General features: G+C 38.7%; 1 protein-coding gene and 1 long non-coding RNA gene across 4 annotated transcripts in view; one reads left to right on the top strand and one right to left on the bottom strand.

The window, feature by feature from the left end:
* LOC114660582 (membrane-associated guanylate kinase, WW and PDZ domain-containing protein 3-like) overlaps positions 1-20,410 on the top strand; it is a 184,878-nt gene extending 164,468 nt beyond the window's left edge. For 2 of the 3 annotated variants that reach the window (XM_028813356.2, XM_051933584.1), the window contains 2 exons: positions 1,276-1,414; positions 10,238-20,410. In XM_028813356.2, the coding sequence (XP_028669189.1) occupies positions 1,276-1,414; positions 10,238-11,526 (1,428 nt within the window). In that variant the 3' untranslated portion in view covers positions 11,527-20,410. Of the gene's footprint in view, positions 1-1,275; positions 1,415-2,616; positions 2,705-10,237 lie in introns of all 3 variants that reach the window. The other variant, XM_051933585.1, reaches the window with a different exon arrangement.
* The window catches only part of LOC127529596 (uncharacterized), a 28,697-nt gene continuing 8,268 nt past the window's right edge, over positions 356-20,784 (bottom strand). Inside the window, exon 3 of the long non-coding RNA XR_007936213.1 lies at positions 356-573. This is a non-coding gene — a long non-coding RNA (uncharacterized LOC127529596). The remainder of the gene's footprint in view (positions 574-20,784) is intronic.

Below are 20,784 nucleotides of genomic sequence, written 5' to 3'. Positions count from 1 at the left end.
TGTGATGACCTTACTGCTTGCACAGGGAATCTAAAAAAAAAGTGTATTTGAAATTAAGTAACCAGTTGCTTAAACTTGTTGCAGGTTAAAGTAACATATGACATCAGAGCACAGTTGTTATTTGATTCTTGCATTGTCTGATTTTACAGGAAGCCTTGAACTGTCACATTATCAGGAGATATGAAGAAAACTGTTTTTGCACTATGTGTACAATACAAAACTAATAAAATGGAACAAAAATGAAAGTTAATTTCTGAAAAACTAAAACTGAATAAAAACAAAAAAAATGAAAAACTAAAGTTAGAAAAGGGCTGTAAAAAGGCAAAAATGTACACAAAAAAGGTTTGAGGATCCTCCCCGTATATTTTGAAGTAAGGAGTAATCTTAAAAGACTGATACTTGCTGTAAACAGCAGAAGACAAAAAAATGAGTTAATGCATGGTTCAGGAAAGGCAGCAGGAAGTAGGAAGTGAGGTCATCAGGACGAGACAGAAGTGAGGTCATCTGGGTAGAAGTGAGGTCATCAGGATGAGACGGAAGTGTTTGTAGAGAATGGGTTAGTCTCCTGTAGGTCTGTAGGAAGAAGAGAAAGGTGTTAATACTCATTACCAACCCTTTTCTCCAATTTCATTGCCCTGAATTGGACCCTTTGGCTGACCCCTAAGCATACGTGTGAGACAGGGCAAAAAAGTAAACCTAAACAAAAGCTAAAAACTGAAGGAAAAACTAAAATTAGAAAATGTCATTAAACAAATACTGAGTAAAAATAAAGCCAAAAACTAAATAAAAAGTAAAGCTAGAAGATATCTTAAAACTAGAAAAACCCTAGTTCATCATCCCTTGTCAATTAATTATATGAATTGTACTTCCAGCTGAGCATTCATTGGTTGTTAGCTCTCATGCACAAAGATCCCGCCCCTACGACTAATGATTTCGTCTGGGTGAGTCGTGTGTTAGTTATGTGACTGACTTCAAGGGAGCATGCTATCGACTACCTCCGACTTGTTAAGATTATGTAAGTGAAGACTATGACTGAAAATTGCTGAAATGTGACATAGCTTTTAAATATTATTTCCTTGCTCTTTAATCCTACTGACTCTCAGACTAATGAGGAGTTATTTTATTATGGCCATGTTACTTCTGTGTAGAGTAATTTTGAAATTTTGCACTCATTTGTAGGTTCTTACCTTTGTTTGGCCTGAAAGTTTACCAGACGATGATCAATCAGATTACCTTTCGCAGCAATATATGTCTCTTCTGTTCTTTGACCTGTAGATCAGTGATCAGCTTGTGGAGATCAATGGAGAAAACACAGCTGGCATGACTCACACCCAGGCAGTGGAACAGATCCGGAGAGGGGGCCGTCGCATTCACCTCGTCCTTAAGAAAGGGAATGGATATGTACCACACTATGGTGAGCTTTGAGTTCTTGAAAGTTGGGGAATAACCTGAAATTTTTAGGGTTTGGTGTCAAATGACATTTATGGGTGTAAAAATAATCAAGAAGTATGTTAGATGTCTTAATGTTTAAGGCTGACTTGATGGGAATCTTGACTTATCAAAATTTGAATTTATGCAAACCATTCATGTATCACAAAATAGTGCCAAAGCCTGTGTTTTTAGTTGCCCCAAATAAGTGTTTTTAATTTTAAAACACACTGGCATCCCTTTTGCTGTCACGTATCTTGTGAATGAGTGGTGGAGGAAATGTTTGTGAAAATGGATGCCTGTCACTTTAAAGCATGACAGTGCAAGCAGCCACATACCAGTGCTGTTTATCTGTCACTTGGACCAGTTCCTTCTCATGTTATCAGTTCTTACAGAACATGAAACTCTTCATCTCTGTGCCTGCCTTTTTGCAATTTCTAAGGGTGCATTTTAGATTTAAATGAGACCCTTGAAGAATTTACAGCTTCTTTATTGTCACTGCCTCCTTTCATTGTGTGCTGCTTGCTCCCGTTGGAGCAGAGTGATGAATGTGGTTTAGCAACTCTCAGACCCTGGATAGCAACAAGAGTCAGAGTAACCCGGCTGCTTGATGCCTCAAGGCTTACTGAGTGTGGCAGGTCATTAGGCAAACCATGCCATATTATGCTCAGTACCACTTCTGTTAGGCTTACTCACTCAGTAACCCTTCTTGATGTTAGTCTGGATCAAGATTTGTGGAGCAAGCAGGTTAAGGGATGTGTGTGCAGCCATTTCATAACCTCCTGCGTCATGCAAAACTTGTATCACACTCCTGATCAAGGTCTGTGGAGCAGTAGCGACAAGAATCAGCATTATGAATGAGGAAGAAAGGGGAAAGGTGGTGGTGAATTTGGCGATGAAATCCAAAAGAGCAGATATATGAAGGTCACTTTGGAATCTCCCTTGCTCCACAAACCTTTCACCAGCCAGCCAGCTGACCCTCTATGCTTCTTGCTCTGTGCAGACGTTTTGAACTTTGTTTGTGCTGATGCATTAATACCTCTGCTTTTCTCTGTTCTCCTCCCCTTCCTGCTCTACCTTTGACTGGCCCTCTCACCCAACCTCTATTTCTCTCTATCTCTCCCTTCTCCCCCCCACTCCTCCCCACTCTACCTCCCCTCCCAACTCTCTCACGCTATGGCACTGAAGTGGAGCTGTCCAGCTTGTCCCTCTGCATGACCAGCTCAAAGCTGGGGGAACCTTGCTTCTATGTGATTGGCCGTACTGAGAATTCGCGGTTGGTAATAATTCCTGTTAGTCTGTTTGTTTTTACATTTCATCAAGCACATGTTAATCTGCACTAACTAGACTTGGGCTCTCATTGGCTGGACCCTTCCTTGCTTAGAAGACTTTTATTTTTGGTATTCAAAAGCCTTATGAGCTTCAACCTGAAGGAGGTGCTACAGATCATTGATGATTTACTGATTGACTTTGCACCTCCTCAGACTTTCAGAATGAAGAATAGGCACTGAAAGGTTGTCAATAATTTACACAGGGTATGGGTTTCTTAGAGGTTACAAAATGCACAGGTACTGGTGGGGCTGATGAGGGGCAGGTGGCGCTTCTTCACACACACATGCACACTGCAGCCTATAGCACTGGACTAAGTGCACATTCATCCATCCATTGTTAAACCCACTAAATCTAGTTACAGAGTCACAGGACGTTGGTGCCTTTCATAGCACAGTGTGTAACGTAGGAACAAAGTCTAGAAGGGGTCTGGCTCATCTACACCAAGCCTGTTTAGAGTCTCTTGGATTGATAATAAAAACCCAAGGAGAACAAAGGGAGAACATATAAACTCCACAAAGACAATGGCTGGGCCGGGAATCATACTGGAGCTGTGGCACCACATGCCACTCCTAATTACAAATAATCATCAAATTTAAAAAATTGAGTCACCTTAAAGTACAGACTTGTGTTGTGTAACATCCTGTACAGTAAGCCGTTACATAAGACAGTGTAGCGAGCTTCCACAGAGAGGCTTTCAAGAGGTGAAACACCCATTGGCTGCGTGAATCTGTGTTACCCACACAGCAGCATACCAATTAGTCACGCTTCAGGCCTATCTGAAAAATACTCTAAAGTGAAGTTGCAGTTTCAGAGTTTTTGGAAATCACATTTGAATGTTTAGAGATTCTAAAAGCAACATCACCACAATAAAACCAAGTGACAAAATTGACCTGAGGATAGGCTTTCAAAGCAGACCGACATTAGTATTCAGTGACAAGAAGCAGTAACATATCATAATATTCTCAAATCCGCTTAACCTAATTCTGAGCCTATCACAACAGCACTTGGTCCGAGGTAGACCCCAGACGAGACGCTAGTTCATTGCAATACCATCTCACACTCACACCCACACCCATACCAGCACCAATTTGAAATTGACAATTACCTTCTGACTACTTAATTCAAGAATATTGAAACATGAACAAGTGGAGATTCACACCCTGCCTAAATTAATACAAGTATAATATAATTTACAATTTGCATGTAGAATCAAATTAAAATGATGCTAGGAACCCATCAACTCCCAGCTTCTAATGAAAGCTTCAGTATGACACATGCAACAGAATAAAAAGTACAAACCCTTTTTTTCACAAATTGTCCCTATATCTTTCTCCACCACATTTAAAGCACATAACATTGTTTAGTTTCAAAATGCTATGAAAGCATTTATGATATATGATATAAAATGATATAAAGATATTAAAATATCATTTTTATGTGTGTAGACCTCTATTCCACATAATTAACAATTTTTTTAGAGTAAAACTGGCATTTTTTTCTAAATGCCCTCGCTTTATCACTGACTGATTTCAATACTAAATAGGTTTTCCTTTTGATGGAGATGACAGTGACAATCGTGTCTTCTCTAGCAGGTGACCACTGAGACAGAACCAAACAGGTGTAACCATCTGGACTTTGAATGTCATGGTTTTAAATCATCTCTCCATCCATTTTCAAACCTGCTTAATCCAATTGAGTGCCATAGGAGGCCTGAGCCTATCCTGGCAGGCAGCACTGACACAAGGCAAGAACCAACACAGGGTAGCAGAGCATGCAGTGTGAATTTAAGTATACAATCCAGCTGTCCTAGGTCAGCCATATTTTGAAATGAATCATTCCGTAGACAAATAATGACTGAAGACATGTCAGATTAGGTCTATCATATAATTCAATGCACATCCTCCGAGGCAGGCCAGGTGCCACCCTAGACTACAAGAGATAATAATTGTAAAATAGTGAATTACATTTATTGAGGTCTTTTGCAGCTGCTTAATGTGCTTTACATAGACAGTTAGGAATGATGTCAACCACCACCAATGTGCAGCATCCACCTGGACAATGCAATGGCAGTCATTCTTACACCTGTACACTCATCGCATATGAGCTATTATATAGTGTAGTGAAGTGGTGAGAGAGACAGCCAATAAGGGGCAAGGGGGTGATTAGGGGGGCAGAATGCACAAGGCCATGATCAGCAATTTAGCTAGGACATCAGGAAACACCATACTCGTTTCAAAATATGCCCAGGGATCTTCTATGTGTGCACCAAATTTTAAAACACAGTGTCACCGTCACTGTACCTCACTTTGAAAGGTGACACAGTTTTCTGAATGACTTCAATAGAGCCATGTTACCCAACTGCAGCAATACAAGAAAGAGAGAGTAAACCAAATTGGATAGCTGTGCAGAACTGAGAAGCAGCAGAGTCATTGCAGCATGCGTGTCATTATAATTACAAGTCAAACCGCTCATTTGCCAAAATAGACACACACCCATTGTGAAGATTTATTCTTTATTTTTACTCTCAAATAAAGTATCTTTTTATCCCTCATTTGGAATGTTTGTACTGATCCATCAGATTGTGATACACTAATTATAGCTTGCAGACAGCATTTTACATTGCTTTTTACATTTTTATATCAAGCTCGACAACATTCCTTTTTATTTATTTATATGTGCATACAAAAATGAAGCTCAATGTGCTGTACAAGAAGTAAAAGGAAAGAATTATAATCAAAGAAATATTAAAAAAATACATAGATGCATGCACAGTACAAATAAAGAAGTAATTAAAAGAAGTGGGAGAAACCTTAAGGAAAGCCTAAACTACTAGTCTTTAATTGTAAATGACACGTGTTATGGTCAGATGAGCAGAGAGAAAAGGAAAACAAACACTCCAGCTGATGGGATGGTGGGAAATAAAAAACCTCTAGGGGTTCCAAGGAGAAAAGACCACCCAGGCCCCAAAAGACATTCATTAAAACATAAATGTGATAAACTAATTCATTATTGTTATGTTATCTGATGTTAGTTTCACCAATAATTGGAGCATCCACATTTCTTCTAACATCAAATATAATATACATTTGCGCAAGATTTATATTATAAAGTTATATAAATTATATTCACAGGGGGCATAATAATTAGTAACAATACATCACATTAAGGGGGAGTAGTGGCTCTGAGGGTAAGGATCTATGCTGATATTTGGAGGGTTGCCAGTTCAAACCCTGTCACTGCCAGAAGGACTCCTAATCTGGTGGGCCTCTGAGCAAGGCCCTTAAACTGAAAATTGCTCCAGGGGTGCTGTACAATGGCTAACCCTGTGCTCGGACATCCAAAGGTCATGTGAGAAGACAATTTCACCTCGAGGACTGATAAAGTTTAGCAAAAAAAAAAAATCAGAGCTGAAGAGTCCTGAGATCTGCTCTCAGCCCAAGCAGTGTCTATCTGGCATTTGCACATTATTTTTTTTGGTTAATGTGACCTCTTTGCACACCTCCGACATGCATCTTAGGTTAACTGATGATTCTAAATTGGCCCTGTGTGAGCGAGTGTGAGCCTGTGTGCGAGAGAGTGCCCACCATGTTGATGGACTGTATTTAGCATACAGAAATAATAAGTGATTCAAACCCACCCATCCATCCATTTTCTGTTAATTAAAAATAAAATTATAAAGTTAAAATGACTTATCAGAATCATCTGATAAGAAACTTGAAAAAATATGCTTAATGTGCATGTATCATATAAATAAATAAATGAAGTATACAGTTTTACAATAGATAGATAGATAGATAGATAGATAGATAGATACTTTATTAATCCCAATGGGAAATTCACATTCTTCAGCAGCTCAATACGATTATAACATAATATATTGAGAAAATCTTTTCCACCTTAATAAAAGGATAAGTGACTGTGTTTCTGTGTATCTCTGTGTCCGTCTGGTTGCTATGTCATTCCAAAAGATGGTGCATCACAAACATCTGTAGTAATAAAACAAATTGCATTTGTCATTCCAACAGATGGCACAACGCAAACATTAACACTGCTTTCATGAATCCTATACCAAATGGCATGTAACATTTTATTGCTACAGCTGTTTGTGATCCACCATCTGTTGGGATGACAAATGCTTCATGCATTACAACATACATTCCAATTGATGGTGCACTGCAAATGTTAACGCTGAACACACTGAGGTCTGCATTGATTACTTAGATTTCAATCCATCTTAGATAGGTAGCACAGCTAATCCTACATAAATTAATTATATATTTATTAGAAACATTTAATGCTCCTTGCGCTTTACAAGCCCTATAATGTGTGAATAAACATTATAATTCAGTGTACGAAAAAACAGTACTTTACACTTACATGAAAAATATGATCTACTGATGGTCCATGTTGTAACAATGCTGCTGAGATGGTTTAAGTGGGTTTGAGAATGTATAGTGCATACAGTATATATGAAGGATGTAACTCCTACACCATGAATTTTAGAGCCGTATAGTGATTTCCATTCTGTTTTATAAAGCTCTGATGCCTTTATTGAGTGAGGCCTGAAATTTTGACACACAATCAAAAGCACTTTTTTCCACCTATGTCCCCAGGGTCCATTGGACTCAACTGACACTGTTCTTGCCTTGCTCTGCCCAGCCCTCATCCGAAGATTCAATTCAGTCTGCAGCTCAGCTAATTCACATTCATATTTTTCACTCGGCCTACTTCGCTCCAATTTGAAGTAAGGTTTTATTTTTTTTAATCACCTCTTTCCACATTAATGGGTTTTTAGAGGGACGTTTAGTTCACTTAGCTTAGACATGCATGCCTCACTCTCGCCTGTCACTCGTCTGCTGAGCAGACAGTAGGCTGTAAGTTTTGAAGGTGGCATTTAAGAAGTGCAGCTCCCCATCAGACATTTCACAGCATCCCAGCTGGTGACTTGTTACACTGCAATGTGAACCTGAAAAGCAGCATCGGGTGAAAAAGTAAATGCAAAACGCTTCAGTACTATGAAACTAAAAAAGCCAGGATGGGAACATTTTGGTTGTCTGCTCTTCTTCTGAAAAGAAAGTAAACCAAAATAGGTACCAGCTAGTTTGTCTGAATTATGAAACAAGGGTGTCTTTGCAAAAATATTCCTCAGTAAAAAAAGACCATTGTTCTAAAGCCTGAGAGCCCAGGTGTTGGTTTAGATAACTGCCATGCATTACTGTTTCACTGTATGTGGGAACATCGGAAATAGGTGGTTGTAAACCTCACTTCAGGTATTTAAAGGAATACTCTACTCAAAAATTATATATTTTTTAATATGTTACTTACCCCATGTACTTTGTACTGGTAGCAAAGAACAATTTTTATCTCACTTTTTCATGTATAATGAAGAGAGATGAGTTTATGACATTAGTAATAGAAGCCAATACAGACCAGTGCGGTGCAATGGTTCATGATGTGAAAAACGTTCATGAAAAAAAGAAACAAAACAAATCTCACATTACTCATGTCACATAATCCATGTGACAGTTATCCAGGCATATACCCAGAACATGCCAAATGCATGCTTTTTAAAAATATTATACTTCAGGAATAATCAGCACAAATCATATACAAGAAACTATGGGGGTCACTTTTTAAATTCAAGACAGGACTCTTGAGCAATGAAATGAGAGAAACAGGCAGCTCTTCAATTCAAAGAGTCTCTCCTATAAGGCTTTAGTATCCTGTTTATGCTGTGTGCTGGTTATTTCAGAAGTATATATTAGCAAAAAGGCATGAATTTTGTAACTGGAAAACTGACAGGTAGATTGTGCCACATGAATAAAGTGAGTTTTTATTTTTCTTTTTTCCATGTATGTTTTTCATGTCGTTTGCCACTATACAACATTGGTCAATATTTGTTTCTATTATATCATAAACGTTTTTCAGGAAAACATGAGATTAAATGTTTTTCTTGGCCTTCACTTCAAACTACATGGGGTAAGTAATGTGTAAAAAAACAGTTTCTGGGTGCAGTATTTCTTTAAGTCCTCTCTCTCTCTGTCTCTCATACACATAATCACATTGCAACAAATGCATACCGTCATTATTTACTAAAATATTAACAGGTGGTGTTCTGGTCCTGTTCTGATTTGGGTAATTCTTCCACTGATTGGCATACTTGATGAACATTAGAAGACCATTAAATTACATTAAAGTGCAGAGTAGCTGCAGCTGTCTTGTGATGATTACTTGTGTAACTATGCAGTTGATACATTAGACATTACCACGATTTCCTTTGTACAGAATCTGACCTAAGAAGTTAACTCAACCAGCATTAGAATAAGAGCCCCTGTCATCAGACCACTCTACAGTTTTACATGGAGCCTACAAAGGCACTACAGCTAGATGAAGCATTAAATTGTGGTCTGTTCAAATGTTACTAGAATGTACTGACATTTCCATTTTAGATGGGCAGCTGCAATTACCACTGGGGCCACTATAAGCAGGTGGTCTGCTGTTGATGTTAAGCTGCATTCCTTTCTTGAGAAGTGTCTATAGACAGATGATCTACTGCTTCTTTTGCTGGACTGGTCATCAGTTGCAAGCATTCTGCATCTTTTAACAGAGGATCAAATAGGCTGAAGGTCCTACAAAGTGGTAGGGGTTCAGAAGCCATTAAGAAGACTAAGAGAATGTTAGGTTATATAGCACCATGTGTGGACTACAAGTCCAAGGAGGTTATGCTCAACCATTATAATGGACTGGTGAGGCCTCATCTGGAGTACTGTGCGCAGTTTTGGTCTCCAGGCTACAAAAAGGACATAGCAGTGCTAGAAAAAGTCCAGAGAAGAGCGACTAGGCTGATTCCAGGGCTACAGGGATTGAATTTTCAGGAAAGATTAAAAGAGCTGAGCCTATACGGTTTAAGCAAAAGAAGATTAAGAGGTGACATGATTGAAAGTGTTTAAAATTCTGAAGGGAATCAGTACAGTGGATCAAGACTGTTATTTTAAAATGAGTTCATCAAGAACATGTGGACACAGTTGGAAACTTGTTAAGGGTAAATTTCACACAAACATTAGGAAGTGTTTCTTTACACAAAGCATAGACACTTGGAATAAGCTACCAAGTAGAGTAGTAGACAGTAAGACGTTAGGGACTTTCAAAACTTGACTTGAAGTTTTTTTGGAAGAAATAAGTGGATAGGACTGGCGAGCTTTGTTGGGCTGAATGGTCTGTTCTTGTCTAGAGTGTTCTAATGGTAATGTTCTAACATTAGTGGGGACACTCAGTTTAACTAAGGCTGCTACTTTTTTCAAAGGGGCTACAATTTAGATTGGCAATCAAATGACAACTGGTAAAAACATAGTTGACCACAATGTAAAAAGAAATGCAAGTTGGATATTCTGACCAAGATGTCTTTTTTTGAATTGTTAAAGAAGATTTGTTGGACATGCTAATATTTTGTTTTTGTTTTCTTGCATTTCTCTTGTAGGCCCTGACAAAAAGGGAGAACTCTCGTCCACTGCTAAATCAGGGCTCATCCGTGGCATTCAGTTCAAAATCCAGCAGGGTGTGGCTTCAATAGCTCACCATGCTGGTATTGCTTCCTCCAGTAACAAGCACTGCTCCAAGACTCCGCCGGAATTAAGGAGAGGGGATAGCAATCAACCCTGGCAGTCACCTGCTGAAAATTATTGTGAGGGGAAAGAATTGAAGAAAAAGAAAAAAGGACAGACTGCAACTGCAGAGTCCAATATTAGTGCATCTAATGTAGAGCCCGATTGGTGGAGGCAGTGGGATTGTTTGCAAAGTAGACTGAAAGAGAAAGGAACCAGTTGCACCCTAAAAGAGGATCCCCGAGACATTTCATTAGACAACAGTAAAGAGAAGGAAGCATACTGTGTTTTGGGAAGAGACCTTGAAAATGACAGAGATGTTGGACTATTTGCAAATACTGAGAAAGACAGAAAACAAAAAGACTGGAGACCCATGAAGAGAGATGAATTTGGAGAGAAACTTGGAGGAAACAAGGATGGAGATGAAGGCGCCATCAAGCAGAGTAGGAACCGAGATGAGAGTAGTCATGAGGATAGGGTTGAAGACAGAGTGAGGGAGAAAAGGGAGAGATCTGGGGACCGACGTCAGGACAGTAGGGAAAGAGCTGGAGACAGACACAAATACAAATCCAGAGACCGAGATGAGACTTGGGAGGAACCTGATGACCATGGACGAGGTGACCCAGATGGGGATGGATTCCAAGAGGTGGGTAGAAGCAGGCCCTGTAGCAGAAATTTAGATCATAAAAATGGAGGGCAAAAGCCAGTTGACCCTAGCGATAAAAGCAAGATGGAAGTCCAGCAAGAGATAACCAATAGACATACAACAAGGAAGTCTGCAAACAAGCAGTACAATACCTCAGCTCTACAGGCTGCTAAAATGGAAGTACCTCCACAGCTCGATACATTCTCTCAATATGCGATAAAAGACAAGACACCAATTAATGCCCAGAGTCCACTGCTCAGTGACCAACAAGACTCTGTAGCCTGTGTTAGCATATTGGAAGAGACATGGAATGAGCAACCTTTGGAAAAAGCAGAGTTGAAACCAGGGTTAGGATGTTTGGGCAGACAGATCTCCATGGTGTCACCTGTGCAAAATGAAATGGGTGGAAGTATGGAAGAAGGAGAGGCTCAGGCAAGGAAGACAATGCTACCTGGTCCATGGCTAGTCCCCAGCAAGGAAAAACTCTTGGAGGTTCTGGGATCAAACAGACTGAAATGAAGAGAAGTGAGACTGCAGGGAAAAAATGAAAAGCCATTCTAAACTTTTCCTAATGCTCAGACAGCCTTGAGGATGATTTTGGATGCCACAGAGCTGTTTTCAAAGGATACCTAAAGATGTGCATCACATCCACTTGTTTAGCAGTTGCACGTCTAAGCAGAGCTTATGACTAATGTGGGAAAAGCTGTACTGTAGTTTATCTTAATTTAAGGTTTGATTTACCTAAGGCAGCCATTTGTCAGCTGTACTTATTTGTCAGCTAATGTGCGGATTGTTCAGGGGAAAACTGCCACTTTAGCAGGATGGCTGGCACAGCCATTCAGTGTCCCTGTAGTATCCATCCACATAGTCAATCCATGTCAAGTATTGCTAGCCATGCCACTAGGGCTTCTACAGTTTACTCTTTCTTTCAAGGCAACAAGAAGAAAATGTTAGAATGAAAAGATGTCTCAGGACTGCCTACAGCTTGAGGGTATATCAAAATGCGTTGCCTTTAAAAGTCCAAAATACCTATGCCTTGTATTGCACATCAACTCCAGAAATGATACTTGAGCCACTTCTGCATGTCGTTGAAGTAAATCCACATCCAAGGCCTGAGTGAAACATGTTGAAGAAATAATCCAGGTGGCTTTTTGTTCTGACCAAATTCTTAAACAGAAGTAAATTTCAGCCATTTTATCAAAAGAATGTATTAACTAAATTCAGCCCCTTCTTCATCTTTTCTGTCCTTCTAAATACACATTTTACAGTAAGCAGATTTACCATTAGCACTGTCTAGTGTGCCACAAGTGTTCATTTGTCATGAAGAAAAAGAAGAATATGAATAACAGCAAATTGATAAAAAAATGTATTCAATCACACAAAGCACTAAGATGTTTGCTGACAAATGAGTGTGAAAATTAACAGTACAGAAGATAAGTATTGAACGTGTCAACATTTTTCTCAGTAAATATATTTCTAATGGGGCTATTGACATGAACTTTTCACCAGATGTCGGTAACAACCCAAGTAATCCACACATACAAAGAATTCAAAACAAATAAGTCCATAAATTAAGTTACGTGTAATAAAGTGGAATGACACAGAGAATAAGTATTGAACACACTTACTGAAATGTATGTAATACTTAGTAGAAAAGCCTTTGTTAATAATGAGAGCTTCAAGACGCCTCCTGTATGGAGAAACTAGTCACATGTATTGCTCAGGTATGATTTTAGCCCATTCTTCCACATAAACGGTCTTCAGATCTTGAAGGTTCCAGGGGCTTCTTCTATGAACTCAGATCTTCAGTTCTTTCCATAGATTTTCAACTGGATTTAAGTCAGGGGATTGACTGGGCCATTCTAGCAGCTTTTATTTTCTTTCTCTGAAACTAATTGAGAGTTTCCTTGGCTGTGTGTTTAGGATCCTTGTCTTGCTGAAATGTCCATCCTCATTTCATCTTCAGCATCCTGCTAGATGGCAGCAGATTCTTATGAAGAATGTCCTGGTTGATTTCTCCATTCATCCTTCCTTCAATTATATGAAGTCTGGTATGGTGTTTTTCGGGTGATGTGCAGTGCCATTTCTCCTCCAAACATGGTGTGTGCAATGACATCCAAAGAGTTCAATTTTGGTCTCATCTGACCAGACTATATTCTTCTAGTATTTCATTAGCTTGTCTAAATGTTGTAAACTTTAAATGACCTTCAATATGCTTTTTCTTCAGCAGTAGAGTCTTGCACGGTGAGTGTGCATAGAGGCCATGGCGGTTGAGTGCATTATTTATTGTTTTCTTTGAAACAACTGTACCTGCTAATTCCAGGTCTTTCTGAAGCTCTCCGCGAGTGGTCCTTGGCTCTTGAACAACTCTTCTGATTATTATTTTGACTTCTCTGTCAGAAATTTTGCGAGGAGTACTTGGTCATGGCCAGTTTATGGTGAAATGATGTTCTTTCCACTTCCGGATTATGGCCCCAACGGTGCTCACTGGAACATTCAGAAGTTTAGAAATGCGTCTGTAATCAATGCCATCAGTATGTTTTGCAACGATAAGGTTGCAAAGGTCTTGAGAGAGCTCTTTGGCTTTTACTCATCATGAGATGCTTCTTGCATGACACCTTGGTAATGAAAAACCTTTTTTATAGGCCATCAATTAGGACTAAACCAGCTGATATTAATTTGCACTTATAGGGTGCAGGATTGTTTTCTAAATACTGACAGATTTCATCTGCTTTCTTGGCTTTCCGTGCCTATTTGCACCTCCTTTTCTTCTTGTGTTTAATACCTTTTCCCTGTGTCATACCACTTAATTACACACAACTTAATTTATGGACTTATTCGTTTTGAGTTCTTTGTATTTGTGGATTACTTGGGTTGTTACCGACATCTGGTGAAAATTTCATGTCAATAGCCCATTAGAAATATATTTACTGAGAAAAACGTTGACAGTTGGCCTTCAGTTGAATTCTATATATTCTTGTATTGCACTCTCCAGAGTACAGACTCTTAACACAAACTTTCAACTATACTGTAACACTGATAAAGTGCTAAACCTTATGACTTTATAACTATACCTATCAATGATAAAACTGAAAAAGCTGTGCCAATATTAAGTCCCACTAACACAAAAATTCAAATATGACAAGTTTAGTACTGAAAAAGAAAAATATACAATTTATAACATTTCTGAAGAAACAAAAAAACTCCTTTAGGGTCCACAATTGATGATAACTAGTAACATAATAATCCTAGTAAGCTGTTTTTGTTGTTTTATCTTTTATTTTTACATGATAGGGCACATCATTAGTCGTAGGGACAATAATGATTGCCATTTGAGGCACTTCAGTGCTGTCGGTGTCAACTTAAGCTCAATCAGGCAAAATTAGGGTTGTGTAAAATATATTATTAAAATATGTTATGAAATGAATATTAACTGCTTTATAACAATGAGATTAAATTGTATTTATATTGCACCTTCCAGAATACAAGATTGCTAAAGAAGGCAAACACACAAATGAATATAATATTTGCTCTTGTCCAGACAGATGTAGTGCATGCTGGGTTACAAATGTAAAATGCTTTCCATGTTTATCTGTAGTGGATGGGCCATATTTTAGGTTAATCAGATGAGCACTCAAGATTTAAATGCTGTTAAAGAGGGTTGGCCAATGTAACATGTGCTTTATCACACTAGTAAAGAGAAAATGAAACTGTATTTTATATACAGTATATGGCTGCTCCCTTAACACTGAGTTCTTTGTGACAATTGTAATTCCATAATTAGGTGTTTATTTTTCACTCTTATGGTCAGTTATCCTTGATATTTATGGATTTTCCACCACAGTCGTCACAGGGAGATGGAGCCTGGCTTGACAGAGTTAAATGCAGGACTGAAGCTAAGCCATGATGGGGCATCAGTCCACTCCAGGGCACACTTCCCAATACACATATACAGTAGATTGGGAGCTGGGAATCAGAATGACTGACATGCTTTTTTTTTAGTGTGGTAGGAAATGAGTGAATTACACACAGACAGAGGCTGCTGCAGCATTTCCATTAAATCATATAACAGTTTAAGATATTAATAAAACTGCTCTAATTAAATTAATTCCAGGCCATTAAGGGCTGGAGTGCAAGTCCAGTTCATCACAGGGCTCATCCACACACAGCAAACCTCGTGCCAATTTAGAAATGCAAATTAACCAACAATTTTGAGGATGTGCGAGAAAAACTAATTTAAACACGGGGTGAATGTGTAACTACATGTCAACAGTAACCAGCCAAAGAATTCAAACTGAGGACAATGGATCTGCAAAGTGGCACTAATCACTGTGCCACCATGCCACCCAAACTGTTATAATGAGTTTGAAATTTCTACTTTGGGTCTTTAATTTAGATTTTCTGCAGCCTTCCTGGAATCAATTTCCAGCAAGATGTCTGTGTGACGTATAACCTGTAAACCGACTGTGATCAATATCATTCCAATGTTTCAGGACTGAAGCATTACAGAGCAAAATCAATTCACAAGAACTTTGGTTTCACTAAGTGCAATTTTTGTCTTTTTTAACAGACAGAAGAAAGAAAGTCCCCTTTTGAAATTCTGTTTTAAATAAAGGTGGAAAATTAAAAAGGGTATACATTTCTTTCAGAGCATATTTGAATAGCTTGTCAAAATCTTCAGTCTACCTTCATTTTATTTGTCCATCCATCCGTCCATTATCCAACCCACTATATCCTAACACAGGGTCACGGGGTCTGATGGAGCCAATCCCAGCCAGCATAGGGCACCAGGCAGGAACAAATTCTGGGCAGGGCGCCAGTCCACCGCAGGGCACACACACACCCACACACCAAGCACACAATAGGGACAATTTAGGATCGCCAATGCACCTAACCTGCATGACTTTGGACTGTAGAAGGAAACCCACGCAGACACGGGAAGAACATGCAAACTCCATGCATGGAGGACCCGGAAAGCGAACCCAGGTCTCCTTACTGCGAGGCAGCAGCACTACCCACTGCGCCACCGTGCCACCACTTATTTTATTTGTGCTGTAGAGAATGTCACCACACTGTAATCTAAAACACTGACAAGGAGACCTCACACTGGCCAGTAGTCCATTGGCTTTGTTATTTATGATGCTGGACTGGATGGCATTGGTGTCAGTTAACATAAAACATTAAGAATGTGAGAGGAACAACACAGATAACACAAGAAAGTGAGCCAGGCACTGAACCCATGACCCCACAACTGTAAGGTGACAGCAGATCTGTAGATATCGACTGCTCACCTACTGTTATACACAAACGGCTGTCTTTATATTCATTATCCCTCAATTTCCAAAGTCATTTGAAGTTATCTGCTTGAACTGTGCACTTCAACTGTCCTAGAGCCATCTTTCCAAATTCTCAACCCTGTTATACAACTGTATTTTGTTCTAGTTTTAGTCATCTCAAAGGAGAAGAGGCACTGGGTGCTACAATACAGCTAGCCACTGACTTGTGGTAAAGGTTCAATGAATGTGCCAGCTGTCCTTCAGGGGGCAGTATCCACTGGGGGCAGTGCTTTGTATTTCAATTGCAGTGTATATTTATACATGTTCAATAATTCCATATCTGTTTTTTAAAAATTACTTTTGCAGTTTGAAGAAATCAATGTAATTTTTTTCTGAAAGGAAAGAACACTTTAAGAAGACAATTGTACTCTATTGCTGGCAAGCATTGTTTATCCATTGCTTTTTAAGAGTGTTAAATCTTTATCTGGTCTAATGCAACATTTTTAAGGGAGATCCTCATTTTCTAGCAGGGCAACATCCATTTTACTTCTGAGCCAATAACGTCACTTACATCCATTTTACTGTACAGTTCTTTTTTTTTTCCTTTCTGTTAAAGCTGGTACAGTAAATCGGTTTGAGCCTTGTGAACAAATATATATATATATAGCATGCACATTTATATACAGTATTCTGCAAAAAGAGAGCTTTGTACAGTTGTATCTAACGTTTTCTGCTTAAAATAGATTACCCCTGTTATTTACTTACAAATGTATTTACAATATTCCAGTTCTGAGTAATATATTTTCTATATAAAATGGTCCAGGTATAGACTTTTTGACAGATGCTTTTAACAAACGATGCCTGTGGATAGTGTACAGAACTGATTTTTACATTACAAATGAGTCATTCATAGGCTGTCTTCAAATGGCCAGTCTTGAGGGCTGATTTTTTAAGAGTGATCCCAGGCAGCTAGTAAGAAATATATTTACAATGGGCTAGTTTGGGGCCAAACACAGTATTGTGACTTTTCATTACAGATGGACCAATTCTATGCCATAACCTGTAGTGTTTTATAATGGGGCATGACACCAGCATCACTCGTCCCCATGTATTTCCAAAGATGCTCTGCTGCTGTTGCTTCTTAGCAACCCCTTTATCAGTCTGGGCAGCCAGATGTCCTCTTTAGTTAGTATTTTTGTTAAGCTTGGTGACTTCTTCCTACATTTGGCCCCAAATATCCAGCAGTGTGTGGGTTCCATATCTAAAAAAATTAGCTACCTCCTCCTACTTTCAGTGTACAATCTTTTCTTTCTGCTCATTCAAGTTCCTTCTTGGTAAACATTTACACGGGCAGTAATTAATGCTGCTGTTAACAAAGTACATTTCACTGCTAAGAACTATCCCTGTAAATTCACCAAATGTCTGCTGCTTTAGTCAAAAAAAAACTTCTAGAGGAATAATTGACTTTAATTTAGAAACAGGTCCTAAACATGTACCTAATTTGTTAGATGAGGAAATTAACACTGTTGAATATTTCTGAACTGAAAGAGAGACAAGTGAAGGAAATGTCCTAAAAAGAATACAATATGTTTACATAAAGAATCAATTAAGAAATATGTTAAGTGGAGAATAACAGACAAATACGAGAATGCCAGATGGGTATTTCATGGAGTTCTTTTACCTGCTCATGTTAACCTGATGGTCCAGGCTTTGTTGGTTTCACAACAGTGACTTTATTTTAAAGCAGTATTATATACAGTAATCCAAACCAGGATTATGACAGCAGGCTAAACATGTCTGAGTACATGGATATTCATTCATTTTCCAACGGCCATATTCATTTCAGCTTGTCCCAGCAGCACTGAGTCAGGTAGCAGGCCTGGGCTGGAAATACCCACTTGTACTGACCTTGCCTTTTTGCCAGTTGCCAGTATATGGGATGTGGGAGGAAAGCTCATGCAGACATAAAAAGAGTTCCACACAGGCAGTTCCAGGGCCAGCAGTGAAACCCAAGACTCTGTGTATGTGCGGCACAAGGTCAGGGAAAAAAAGTGAGACTCACATTATTTTAATACCAGTAATGGTGCACTGCATGATAACGTGCAGTCAGTACACTTGACTTGAGCATTCATAGTGTTCATACTCTTTCTCTGTACGTTTACCATTCGTTTGCTCAGAGATTGATGCAATTGCTGCTTCCTGAGCAGCTCTTCTTTTCTCCACCCTAGCGGCCCGCTGCTTCTCTTTCGTCTGCATCTTTTCATGTTAAAACGGATTAAGTCAGTGTTTGTGTTGCAATTACTTAGTACGTTTTCTTTAATTTTTCACTTAAGCAGGCACTTAAGTCTTCAATCTGCCTGAAGATTGATTTAAGATATGAAGAGGTAGAGGAAGTGACGGCGAAGGTGGTAGGAATGAAAATGGCACCCGTATGCACGCGCCGCAGAGCCGCTGCCAAGAGCTGATTCTACAATAAAATAAAAATAAAAAGAGGAATAATCTTGGAGGTCAATCATCACCCCGAAAGCGGATAGTATATGTCACGTAGTATATGTGTATTAAATTTCAGGTCAATAGGTCAAACGGTTTGCGAGCTACAGGTGATTTAAAATCCTGGACAGACAAACGAACAGCCACAGTAGCGTATTATATAGAAAGATAAATAAGAAAGAACTTTGCACTTTAAAAATAAAAAATTACTACTTTTTCTAAAATCACAGCTCCAGATAAAGATAAAGCAAGAGAGGCAGCTTACAAAGCCTCATACTACAAGTCTCACTTAGTGATGCTCAGTGCTGATTAAGTAATAATGTTCATTCACAACAGACTCATCCCTCCACAACCCAATGTGTTTACTGGCAGACTCAAAGACTCATACTCAGCCCCACTTACCCAACACCTTCTCTAACATGATAGCCATGACATTGATTATATCCAGTATTTGCATTCAACTGCTCTGGGCTATTGTGGTTATGCCACAAAATGCTGAAATGTGTCCGCATGTCATTCCATCTTTTGCATTTATGTCTACAATCAGTGAAGCCGCACAGACACCAAAGTCATTTGTGAAGGCCTCCATGCCCAGACATGGGTACTCTTAGAACTGTTGAGTGAGACCAGTTTAAGTCTGAGCATATTGTTATGGATACCGACATGTATACAGTTTTCAGGTTATCCAGCATACTTAGTGAGTGAGCTTCATGAAATAATCCACTGGTCTACGATACTCACTGATGTTGACTCCTGAAGGGATTTATTGAATTATTTGCAGAAGACGAGCACTGATTAACTTATTCCCATTTCCTAAACTTGTCTGAAGTCTGGGCATATTTTTTTCCATTCTCAAGAAGAAAGTTAGCTATCCATTTTTATTTCAGACCAGTAGAATGGATGGAAAGAGAAAAAGGCCAAATGTCCTAAATTTTCTTTAGATTTGAATTACAGTAAGGGATCAAGCACTCAGTATTCATCTCCAATCCATATTAAACAAAGGAGGTTTAAAATATGTTTGGATATGGCAATCCACATAGAAATAGTTTAGAATAACTTATGAAACGTTGTGCAGCAGAGAATTTTACTTTTTTAAATAACTGTATTAATCTCCACTTATAGTATCCATGACAAATGAAAACAACTGATATGAAACCATTTTAACCAAACATCTGGAATGGTAATTTTGATAAACCTACCAGTAAGCCAGATTTAGCAAACAAAAGGATGAAAGGCAGCATCCATTTTCATTGGTTAAGAAGTTATTTGTCATTTTATTTAATACTCATATATCCCTAATGCCAAGGTTGCCATAACAGTTAAATCACAGAAGACAGTATACTATAAACGTCTCCTCCTATTACAGATTCCTGCCCCCAACCCCACAGTGCCTTGTGTGAGCAGACTGCTACTTCAGGACTGCAGCCGCCACTCTTGAGAAGATTTCTAGGGTGGGATGCTCTTTTATCCCCAGGGTAGCAAAGGATGCAACAGTTATCAAAAAAAAAAAACTTTTATATTGTAAACTGATACTGTACCAAACAAATATCTCAGATGTATGTTCTCATATTAACACTTCCTACCTGTATATTACATGTGCCATCAATAAATCTGACAATCTAAACTTGAAACAATAATTGTCCTGTTTTTTTATCTTGCAGTGGGTGCGAAATATTAGGCAAGCAAATAAAGGGACTTGCTGGCATAATAAGGAGCTGAGCTTCAAGTACCAAGTGCTTTTGACAATGTCAAGTAAAAAGGAGATTGAAGCCTGCAACCTTGCAATTAGAGCCCCACCAAACTCAAAGCGGCATGGAAAATCTGGTGTTAACAAATCACTGTGCCTCTTAGTTTACTCTTTACGGTTTTAATTACTGTACACTTTTCAGCAATGAAATTAAAAGCAACACGATTCGAACAATTAGTTTAGTTTCAATGAATATAAATAGTAAACCCTTTTTAAATTTATTAATAGTTACTATAATTACATGCAATGAATAAAGGACAGATT

This window comes from Erpetoichthys calabaricus, chromosome 11, assembly GCF_900747795.2.
Source record: "Erpetoichthys calabaricus chromosome 11, fErpCal1.3, whole genome shotgun sequence".
Lineage (NCBI taxonomy): Eukaryota > Metazoa > Chordata > Cladistia > Polypteriformes > Polypteridae > Erpetoichthys > Erpetoichthys calabaricus.
The sequence above is the reverse complement of the archived record's forward strand: the minus strand, read 5'-3'. Positions and strand labels throughout refer to the sequence as shown.